At 36.1% G+C, this 12,500-nt stretch overlaps 1 protein-coding gene across 2 annotated transcripts in view; it reads left to right on the forward strand.

Annotated features, from left to right (window-relative positions):
- Positions 1-7,885, forward strand: part of LOC113826785 (uncharacterized) — an 8,355-nt gene extending 470 nt beyond the window's left edge. The window contains exons 1-3 of one of the 2 annotated variants that reach the window (XM_070113582.1): positions 1-99; positions 2,172-2,357; positions 3,684-7,885. The exon at positions 1-99 is cut by the window's left edge and continues 20 nt beyond it. In XM_070113582.1, coding sequence (XP_069969683.1) covers positions 2,175-2,357; positions 3,684-7,310 — 3,810 coding nt within the window. In that variant the 5' untranslated portion in view covers positions 1-99; positions 2,172-2,174 and the 3' untranslated portion in view covers positions 7,311-7,885. The remainder of the gene's footprint in view (positions 100-2,171; positions 2,358-3,683) is intronic. The other variant, XM_027379673.2, reaches the window with a different exon arrangement.
- The last annotated feature ends 4,615 nt before the right edge of the window (positions 7,886-12,500 follow it).

A 12,500-nucleotide genomic window follows, 5' to 3' on the forward strand; every position in this document is an offset into this window, starting at 1 on the left:
ATTAAAAACCTTCGACGGACCGAGAACGGGAAATTTTCCTTATTTTTCTCTCTTTTCGCCCCCGTTTCAGTGTCTCTCCTTGCTCTGGCTACTTAATCGGTAGGAAAAAATGTGCGGATGGGTTCGGCGAGGGTGACGAAAGGCAGAAATAAGGGAGGGGAGAGAGAAATGAGAATGAAATAAGGGCGGAGTTAAGACAGAAAATGGCTTCCACGCTCTCTCTCTCTAGCGCAATAATTTACGGGGATTGTTTAGTAAAATCGTTTATTCCGTTCCTCTGCGGGTTTTCGCCTCCTTTTCCACCCTTATCATGGTAGTTTTCGATTTTTGAGTAGGAATTGGTCAGGATTTGGGCCGTGGGTGAGGGAGAAATGCACTGTTATAGGGTTAATATTGGTGAAATCCATTTGTTGGATGTTTTTTTCTTTCTTTTTTCAGTATATTCGAGAATGGGCTCTTTGCTTTGGGAAATGACAGCAAATATGAAATAAGACGTAATTTGCACATTATTAGGATTATGTACATTGATGACTCAAACTGATTTTTTGAATTTTGTCCACTGTGTTGGATAATGTAATAGAATTGATGTTGACAGTAGTATGAGAAAGCTTTGTTTATTTCTTCAATATATATTCTGTGGAATACTATTAAATTAGCAGCAGAGTAGACCACGAGATACATTAAAGGAGAAATTAATCTAGCGTTTGTGATATGATTTGTTTGAGAACTGGTCTCAGAATTGATTTGCAGTCTCCGTGTTTTTTTGGGATGGCTATTGATGCGAGGAAATGTGTTTTTTGACTGTGGTGGATTTAGATTATGTTGAAGTTATATTTCAAGCAAGTAACAAATAATTGGAATTGTTTTCAGTCAGATCTTGTTGAAGAAATTGTAAACAAAAATTGTAATTGACATTTATTTGTAAGCTCATTTCAAATATCACAATATATGGATCAGAGGCCAGTTTAATTTACCCCTTTGGATCGTAACCAGATGGTGCTCAATAATTCAGTTCTTTTCCACTTATTTTTTCAAGATAAACACTCAAAGAAGAAACAAATACAATCCATGGGTAAATTGTAATGTTACCTTCAGGAAATGATAAAGATGAATAGATAGATAGATACCCCTACCATTATGCATTCAAATGTTTGAACACTTTGGTGCTGGTGTCTGTAGTAACGAAAAGAGAGCTGGCTTTTCTATACTTATCTTTGTTTCCCCCTACAGACAAGGAAATGTTTGTTATTATATTTTGCATGGGAATACAACAGTTATAGTTGTGAGGGTAATTTTCTACTACCACAGTTCAGTCAGTTATGGAGACAGATATTGATTATTTCAAAATGATTTCTTAAAGAGGAAGAATAATGTGTGACATCTAATTTTTCCTGACAGGGTACTTTCTGTTTCACGTAGAGTAATAGTTCTAAACAGGATCGCATGAAGCAAGACTGCAGGATACTTGTTTCACAACCTAATTAGGGTAAAAGGCTTTCATTACTTTGATTTCGTTAGATTTCTGGGAAGGTTAACAGGAAGGTTGACAAGCTCTTTATCTTGCCAGAATGTACATTGGCTTGGTTTCTTATGCTGATATTGGATTTTGACATACATTTTTTGTTTTACATTTACCTTCAGAAGATAACTCTTTGTATCTAGTGCTGTTTTATGTCTTTCTTATGGCCATTGCTGAAGTCTTTCTCTGTGGAGTTGTACTGTAGTTGACATTATGATAATGATATAAAAACAGGAGTACCCATAGTTATAGGCCTATTCAGATTATAAGTATTGTGTTGTTATCAAAGGCACAATTAGGGATAGGACATTTTAAGCTATGTTATTTGTACATTATTTCAAATTGGATTCTACTTTTAAAGCAGTGATGCTGTATAAGGGTTTATTGATAAGAAATCGGTTGAATTAGAGATAAGATGTGGGTGAACATTAAACAGCTGTTCTATTTTTTTCTATATTGGTATATTAGCTATTGCCGTATTAAACATAACTATTACTTGCTCCTAATGAAATTAAACATATTTGTTGCAATGCTAATTTTACTGTTAGCAGCTGCATCTAGTAAGGCCCCATGAAGTGACAGTATCATTCATTGATAACAATAAAGGCATGATGTATGTACATTTTCTCATATCAGTTTGTTTTCATTTCAGGCAATGGCATCCTCATCCATTGAGGTGATGGGTGGAGGTGCAGGGGATGTTAAGGTGATGCTTATGGATGACGGAGTAGCAGACGGCACCATGGCAGAAGAAATGCATACTATTATCACCTCTGACACAGCGCAGGCTCAAATTGTACCAGCCATGGAAGCTGTAGGTGCCACCAGTCAGGATGAGGTAAAGATGAAATTGTGTTTGCATATGGTTCTTGTTTTATTGTTTTGATCCTAAACTTTCGTTTTGGCAGATCAGTATTTGTGTTGATGTTATCAGTAAGCAATTTGCCATTATTATATTTCCTTTTTTTCATATATGACCCTCAAAATACCATTATTGATAGAGCATAAAAGATAAGGGATTAAATGTAGCGCTATAATCTATAGTAGATAAACAAATGAAATAATTATGTAACTCTTTCCATGATCCTCACAAAATGTGGAAATTGTCAGAGATAATGTTGCACATAGTTGGCCTTGACTTGTCTTTAGTGAAGAAATTAGTCATTCTACTAGTCAGTTTGGTTGTTTTTGTAGAAGGGATACCTGAAAGCCTATTGACACGTGTCATTTGAGGTTTTCATTTTAGAATTGTGGGTTTTAGATACAAGTTATGTATTGATATCAAGCTATGGTGGCATTTTACAACAAAGTGAGATTAGCAGTTTCATAGCTCACAAATAATGAAATTGTGTTTTAAAGCTTTGAAAGAACCTTGTTTTACATCCTGATACATGTTAAAGGTACCATGTAGAAGTCTGTAGTGACTTCAACTTAATGAGGTAGATTTCAAGAAGATAATATGGATGGTTTGAAAGATCAATAAGGGTCCTTTTAACCCTGTTCAATCTGTTTAGGTTTGCAAAGTGAAAGGTATTTGATTGTCCAGTTGAAAATGGTACATCTAAGGGAGCTTTCACAGGAAAGAGACAAATTGCATATTGTTCACCTGTAGAAGAATTTGGATGTCATTGGATGCCACCTAGGATTTGATGGAAACCTTTTTATCAGCATTTGATGTGTCACTTTGGTGATATATGTGCAGTGACTGCTTGCCCAGAATTGGAAGGGAGACTGGCAATTGTAGTTTTTCCAGTGTGTGAAGTGAACACATGTTTTTTTTATGCAGAAGTAAAGGCATCACATTGTTTACCAAACTGTAGAAAACATCTCAGTGCATTCTTTAAAATTGCTGAACCTTCTCAGGAAGTACATTGTCTTCTGGTAGTTGTTATTGTTGTTATTATTATTATTATTATTATTATTGATATGTATTTTTTTTTTTTTTTTTTTAGATATTTTATTTGCTTGGTTTTATCTTCTTGATTATTATCGTAGTCTTCAAAGAATTCATCAATATGAGTCAGTCCTTACAGTATTGATTATTTGATTTGGCAGAGAAATTTTTACTACTTTATTGGTTCTGATTTAAATACAATTTATAGGTTAGTATGCAGAAGTCTAGTCTTCAATCTATGCAATATTCAAGTATACATTTCCTTTGCAGGACTTCCCTGATGTTGGGAGTGAGTTTCACACACTAGAAGGAATGGAGCCTCCGCCTGGGACCATCATTTTCTCTCCCCAGGACCTAATGAGGCCAACAAAGCCCTTGCGAGGGGGCAAGTCAAGAGGGGGAGGACGTTCAGCTTTAGCTTCTGTCAAACAGGAACCTGGAGCCCCATCATTAGGGGGATCCCAGAATCTGGAGATGCCCGTTGCTTGTGAAGTTTGTGGTAAAGTGATGATGACTGGGAAGACATTGGTGCAACACATGGCTATTCACTCAGATCTCAAGCCTTTCCAGTGTCCCCATTGCCCAAAGTCTTTTGCTCGCAAAGTCCATTTGCAAGGGCATTTGGTGGTGCATGGAATAGAAAAGCAATTTGAGTGTCCTGTCTGCCACCAAAGGTTTAGCCGACAGGATTGTGTGAAGGTTCACATGCGGCTTCATGACAAAAGCAAGTGTGTATATTGTGATGTGTGTCACAAGGCTTTCCTCACTGTAGGGGCTTTGAATATTCATCTCCGAATCCACAGAGGGGAAAAGCCTTTTAAGTGCCATCTCTGTGGGAAGTGCTTTACACAGAAAAATCATCTCATAACTCACATTAAAAGGCATACAAAAGTAACTGATGAACATTTTACCAAAAAGCTGGGGCCAAGAATGTTCAAATGTGAACACTGCCCCCGTTCCTTTATTCGTCTTAGTGATTATGAACGTCATGTACAGTGGAATCATGGAGCCATTGCTGAAGGTAGTGTTGTTGACAAGCTGCCAACAGTTGGCAATCTGTTGGAGGGTGAAATGCAACAGACTGGCTTAGCCCCACAAATTTTCAAAGTACCAAAGGATGCCCTTAATAGTAAACCCAGGTCACGTAAAGCCAAAAAAGTGATGTGCAACACCTCAACTCAAACAGATGAGGAAGGAGGTCATGTAATCATTCCCCGCCAGTATCAAGTGTCTGCAGCAACACAAGTGTCAGCTCCCCCTACACCCAGACCTGCAGATGAGGATATGTATGAGAACGACATCTTTGATGAAGGTATGGATCGCAACTACAGTTCCGATGAGGATGAGCCTTTAGATGGGGATGGTGAGGAGTGTGTGGAAAGAAAAGTGTTCTCAATGCCAGAGTCAGCAGAAATGGCCTCTGATCCAATTCAAGATGCGGCATTTGATGCCATTGTTCAAGGGAATTCTAAACCAATAGCACAAACTGAACCAGAGAATACAGAAGATCAGCATGCAGCATTTCTGCAAGAAGTGGTTTCAACACTTAACAAGCAGGAAGTTGGAAGGAATGTTAATGAAAAGGTAATTGAGGAAGAGGAAGAGCAGGAAAGCAGTAATAGTAATCTTGAAAGTCAGAAGACAATGGACAGCATGCCAAATGAGAGAATACTAGATATTGAGGGAGTTAATGATTTATCAGTAGAAGAAACACCGTTACCTGAGAAGCAAGTTACAAAGACAGTACCAGATCATACTAAGCCAGAACCAATGGAAAGAGTGGAAGAAAACCAGGAACATATTTTTGATATCCCAGAATTGAGCAAATCGAAAGTCGGACCTGTTTCTGGCAGAAAACCACGGGGCCGAAAGAAAAGTGTGTTTGGACTGTCAGGTGCAGCTGAACTTCGTGCTATTAGAAAGAACATGATGAAGAGTTTGATAAGTGTTGCTGCAGAAGAAGCAAAGATTGTGGAAGGGGAAGCTGAAGAAGGAAAGAATGTATCAAATGTTACTCCAGAGGACGGAGAAACTGAAGGTAGAGGCAAGAGAATGGCGAAGAACAAGCAACACGGGAAGGACTTTGTTTGCAATATGAAGAACTGTGAAACTTGCTTCTCATCACAAAAGACAACCACAAAGATGCAACCAAAGTTCAAGGTAAAGTTAAAAGAGAAATCAACCCCAGAGAAGCCTGAAGTGGCCAGAAAAGTAGTACCTATTCAGTCAAAAGAGCCAATTAAACAGTTTATCAGAGAAATCACAAAAGTGGCTGAGAAGCGGCCTGTTGAACCGAGTGCGCCTAGTAGTCATAGAGAATTGGTAGAAAAGAGAATAAAGATGGAGCAGAAGCATGATGAACCCAAGATGAAAGTTGATAATCGTGTGGGATCGTACCCCGTAGATATTACAGCCAGCCCGTTAACTAATAAAACAAAGAAAGAGGACTTCTTCGTTGCCACAAGTAATGCTGACAGTATTGTATCACCACCAGTGGAACTCATGTCGTTTTGTATACCTACATACTCATGCAAACTGTGTGGGAGAGAATTTAGGTTTGAGGGTAAGTTGCATCGCCACATAGAATCAGTTCACCAGAACAAAGCCATATTCTCACCGGATGTCAAACCTGGTCGTGGGTCATCTAAGGTTGTGATCCTCAACAATACAGAAGTCAGTCAGCCAGAACCTGTTGCGGAGCCTGAAAATCCAGAGATTGCTGCATTGCGATCTGAGTGGGATGATGATGATGATGACGATGAAGATGAAATGGACACACCACCTGCACCAGTCAGTGCTCCAACCCCAATAATCACGGCTCATCAACCCATAACAATTATAACACGTGATATTGCACCAGTGACAACAACTGTAACAGATGCTTACAGTTCAGGCGTGAAAGTTAATATGAATAAATTGGCAGGTCTCTTGCCTCCAGGCAAGACAATACCTGTTGTTTCTGAGGCAGGAAGGTTGAAAGAAGAGACAAGTGCCCCAGTGATGACAGCAACTGTTTCATCTACCCAACCAAGAGAACCAGAAACTATTATGGCAGATACATTAGACATGAAATGTCGACGTCTGCTTGAAAAGTTGTTTGACCATGATTTGCTCATGAACTGTGGACTATTAGACGAGCATGTATCAGTGGTTCTTGGTAGAGTGCTCCAGCATTATGGTGTGAAAATGATAGAAGATTATGGTCAAGGCCAGTATGAGGTACTCAAATATAATCTTTGGCGATTGATTGAATGGAAGGTAACAATGGAACAAATGGAGGAGTTCTACACAGCCGGTAAGAGTGTGGAAGAGATGATGGATGACATTATGAATGAACGTGTACCGATTGTTTCACATCATTTTGTGCCCCAGGAGCAAGCTGCCCAGGGTCATGTGCAGGTTGGTCAGGCTGGTCAGGTCACCCAGGTTGAGGCTGTGGATGTTGGTGATGGTCAAATGGTCCTTCAGCAAGTTACAGGTGTACTGGGTGGACAGATTAACTTGCCTGAAGGTGTAACTCAAGTAGTTCTTGCACAAGATGTACCACCAGACCTTCTCCAGGGGGCTCACATTGTAACCATTGACCCTTCAACAGGTCAGGTCATCTCACAGGTGACTGCTGACCAGGTTATCCTTGCAGATGCCATAGGAGATGAGTTGGAGCAGCAAGTAGCAGCACTAGATGGCCAAGTCGTAGTGTCGCAAGCCCCAACAGCAGTTCACAATGTCAGCCAAGGAAACATTGTTGTAACACATGCCTCCAGTGTGCCAGTGCAGGCTAATCAAGCTCATTTAAATCATGGTCAGGTGATAGTTCAAGCAAACCCCCCACAAACAGTGAAAATGGAGAGTGCTAACACTAGCACTGGGCACCCATCACGCCAGCACCAGCAGTGAAGCTGGTTCAAAAAACCACTGCCCTGTACAAACCGACATGATGCTTAAGACAAGTGGATAATATTTAAGCATTCTATATATATATTGTATAGAGTATTCCCAATCACTGTGAGCCTGTCGATGGTTGACGTAAGCAGTGTTTTATCGTATATACCTTTATCTGTAAAGCTAAAATTGTTAAGGAAATTTGCAGATATTTCCTCAGGTTTTCTTGTAAATATATTCATCAATTGGCTATGAAGAATTATGTAGTGAGTGCCTTTCTTTACAAATCTCTGTATGCATATCTATTTAAGTTCCCTTCAGATTAATTGTACACTGCATGTGGCTAAATCAATTTTAAACCAGTCAATAATAAAACAAGGCATTGAATGTTGACTCTGAAATAATGTGAGGCATTCCTCTACACTTAGACGTGTTGGCATTAATCTGTTATTTTATGATATCAGTATAAATTGATTAAAGTATATAAAATGAATTTGGTTATTGTAATTTCTTCAACTTCAGGTTGTCTAATTTTTTTCTACAATTGTGTGAAAAAAGTGTGTATTGAAAATAAAAATACTTGCACTCTTTATATGATTTTTTTTATCAGGACCTTATATTCTTCAAATGGTTTGGGTTTAAATACAAAGAGATGTGAAAATTATTTGAAAATATGAAGAGTGAATTTCCTACTTAAAATACTAAACCAGGAAACCCTAGAATGAATACACAATGTGTCAGATGTGAAAATCAGAATCCCATATTTAGGTCTTTTTAAACTATTGGCTATCAATTTAAATCATCTGCCATACATGTTGATACAGGGAAAAAAGGACATTTGTGTTATACAATAATATTGGAGTAATGCCAGAACATAATTCTATATACACCTAAATAGCATCTCATCCTGCAGAAATCGTTTAATGTGTACGCATAGATAAACATGCTAACTGAAGATGAGAAAATACATTTATTTCATTTCAAAATCTTATCATTTAATGAATATTATTTGAGTTTTTTAAAGAATTGAACATTTTGAGTATCAAGAAACAGCTATAATACTATCATTGCATATTCCAGTAACAAAATGTGTGCATTAGCACTAAAAGATATAGTTACCTGCAAAGGAAGTCAAAATATACATTAGATTTCCAAAACTATCTATAAGCAGCAATCATCTTTGTAGATTGACATTAAGAATTCAGTTCATAGTTTACTACATAATCTGATACATATTTTTGAAATCCAGCAATAAGGTCGGACTCTATACATGATGATTACTGCTGAGTTTAGATATTGAAGTCCACTTACAATTTACACCCCATAGTTACTTACAGGACTGGCATATTTATGCATAAAGCCAGTAACTAAATAAATGCAGGTAATGAGAAGAATAGCCTTACACTGGAACTATCTTAGTATATCTGTTATTGCAATTGAACTTTATTCTTAAGGTTATAAGATATGACTGAATATACATATCCAAACCTACACAAAATGCTATGATCCATATTTGATAGACCAAGCCGTTCATATGACTACGAATCCTCTGTCCTTGGGTATAAAAGAAACATTTTATTTCAAAGGCATCTATTCTTTTCTCATGTTCTGCATCAAGCATTCAATAATCACAGCTGTATGTGACAAAAGATAATACAATTGCCCTCATGATTCTTATATTTGTCTTTGTTATGAATTTATTATTCTATGAAATAGGATATAGTGTGACCATTGATGCAATCGCTGTTGCAAAATGTTATTTCATTTCATGCCATTACTGATCTGGCTTCCTAAATATTTGAAAATGTCTGCTTGTTTTAGATGCTGGCTAGATATTACTATTGGATTAGATAGTTTCTCCCTTTTTGCCAGTTATTATCCCCTTGCTCTTTGTTTGCTTATCACCATTGCATACGGTTCACCATTGCATATTTATTTGAGGTGTTATAAAGTCCATTAGTCAGCCCTTGAAGTTTAATTTCCATTTTTTCAATTAAACTAATGTTGTCCACATGTTGTGTTACTAACCATTCTACTTCCTTCTGTTTAATTCATAAAACAGTCTGATTTCCAATGTGTCTTTGTACTCTGTGCACTGAAATTCACAAAATCAGTGTGTAAATTTTCAAAGTGTAATCTTTGTCAACAAAACATAGTTTGATTCAATAGAGTCATTTACAAATGAACGAGGGACAGTTTAACAAATGGAATAATCTTTACAATAACATGAGACTTTTTGCTGACAGGACAGTGATTCAGATTACTATGTTCAAAGGTTTCTAACTTTGTATTCTTGTCTACAAAATTATCAATTCCTGTTGTTAACATTATCTGTTTCCTCCAAAAGTGTGAGGGTTATGATGCATTCTTTTTGTTTATTATTTATTTGTCAATGGGTAAAACATTTAAACTTCTTTTCATGTGTCCCTATGGTCAGCGGTTGGCATACTGCACGATTCTTCTCATTTTTCCTGTCAGTTGCATTTTTCTCTGTTGCTCCCATTTTTTTTTATTTATTTATTTATTTTCTTTTTTTCTTTTTTCTTTTTGCCTCTCCTTTGATTTTCTTCCTTGAATAGGTGTTTGCCAGGCTCTTTTTATCTTTTCATTATTTTCATTCATGCCCAAAAACATCTCAACTATGACTGTCTTATCTTTTCTATTATACACTTCACTACTGCTCTCCTCAATTCCTCATTCTTAAATGCTTTCTAAACAATATACCTACTGACCATCTCAACATCCTTATCTGTTCTTTCCAGCTCCATCTTCTCCATATTCTTTAGTACCCGTGTCTCTGCTCTATAAATCATTACAGGTCTTCAGTTGTTTCTGTAAATCATTACCTATAGCTTCTTTGACATTCTCATATCACAAACCATTCAAGCAACTTTCCACTTTTTCCACCCTGCTTTTATCTCTCCTTAACTTCCACTTCACATTCCTCAACTCAGCCAGTATTAAACCCTTATATTAATTTTTTTTTCCACTTGGTTTATTTATGCACAAACTTGTATATCAGCCCATAATTTGCTACTTACTATTACCTCTAACTTCACTGCATTTTTAAAATCATCCCTTTTGGAGACTCCTGCTGTTTTGCCACTCCAGTTTGCACTCCCCCCTGGATGTCTGCCTCTTATATCTGCTATCATATTTATGTACTGATAGCAGATGTAACCCCACTTCCACCCCAAACTTTTTTTGTCTCACCATACATGTCCTAACAACTGTATTTAACCCTCGACATAATCATCACCATTTTCCCCATCTTATCCATCACACCTTTCTTCCTTAGACAGGACACTACATATCTTGGAACTCTATTTTATGCCTCCTCTAGGGCTATGAACCCTCCTGTTTCCATCCGCCGTATTTTCCTGATATTATCGTATGATAAATACTGCATCTGTTGTTTCTCTTCCTTAAAACCAAGATGCATTTTATCAATTACTACCCTTATCAGTATTGTCAATCCATGTTTCATCAACCTTGTCCCTGTGTAGTTTTCATATTTCAAGATTTCTCCCTTTTATCTATATATTTCCACCACACCTCAGGTTACTCTCCTTCTACCCTACTCCCACTTATACAAACATGGTTACAGAAAAGAAGTCTTCAACATATACTGTTTTAATTATAAAATATCTAAGTGTTCATACCTTTTCAGGTATAATCTAAGTGTGATAAGAAGAAAAAATATATATTCTATGTTGCAATACAAGTACATAAATATTCACATTTCCCCATTCTACATTAAAATTTACAAATGTCTTGTCCGCTCTTATTTTGCCTAACATAAAAGATGTTTGCAAGGGCACAAAGAGTTTTGAGAGAAAAGTAAATCCATAAACAGAAATATGAGGGAATGCACACACACACACACACACACACACACACATACACACACACACATACATGCACACAGGCACACACACATACATGCACACAGGCACACACACACATGCACACACACACTCACACACACACACACACATTTTGTGATTGTTACATTTTCATATAAGGGCATTCCCAACCAAAGGTGTTCGCAGACCAATTGCTCAAAAATTCTTTTTATCAAACAATCATTAATAAACTTCATATTAATAAACTACAGTCATGAGATCACACTGTATTTATATGGATACATCTATGCTTATGTTATGGATGAAAGTTGAAAATAAAAAATATTTCATTATTGGTCAAATGGTCAAAGAAGATCGTCTGATGTACATATCTTTAAATGTATATACATACACATATATGTACATGTATATGCATGTGTACACACACACACACACACACACACACACACACACACATACATATATATATATATATATATATATATATATATATATATATATATATATATATATATATATACAGAAATACATATATATAATATATATATATATATACATATATATACATATATATACACATACACACACACACACACCTATATATATACATATATATACATAAATATACATAAATATACATATATATATATATAAATATACATAAATATACATATATATATATATATATATATATATATATATATATATATATATATATATACATATATATATATATATATATATATATATATATATATATATATATATATATATATATATATATATACATACACACATATATATATATATATGCACACATATACATATATATATATACATACATACATAGCATCAGGCCAGTGCTGTATAAAAAGATGATGAATAATAAAGGTAAAATAATGCATATACCACTCCCATAAAAAGGCATATATAGGGTTCATATTACCATAATTCAAGATCATACAGTAATAGCTGTGGTAGGCAATATAGGGCAGTGATGATGCCACAGATGGTCGATCAGCAGTCTTGCAAATTAACCAAATACTCGACTACTAGGGAGTTAATTAGTAAATCTTGTACTCTCACCAGATTTCCCCTTTCCTAGTTTTTGGGGTTTTTGTTTGATTTGATGTTCTTAATTTTGATGCTGTAATAACTGTTCCTGCTATCATTATTATCCTAATGTTACTAACAATACCAATAGCAATATCAAATAAAGTTAAACTATTTCCAAAAATCAAGGAAATGGGTAAGCTGGTGAGGTAGGTTGTACTATTACTTAACAACTTGGTATCTAAGCACTTGTGTAGCCATCTGTGTGTAAAGACAATGAATAAAC

This window comes from Penaeus vannamei, chromosome 34, assembly GCF_042767895.1.
Source record: "Penaeus vannamei isolate JL-2024 chromosome 34, ASM4276789v1, whole genome shotgun sequence".
In the NCBI taxonomy this organism is placed as follows: domain Eukaryota; kingdom Metazoa; phylum Arthropoda; class Malacostraca; order Decapoda; family Penaeidae; genus Penaeus; species Penaeus vannamei.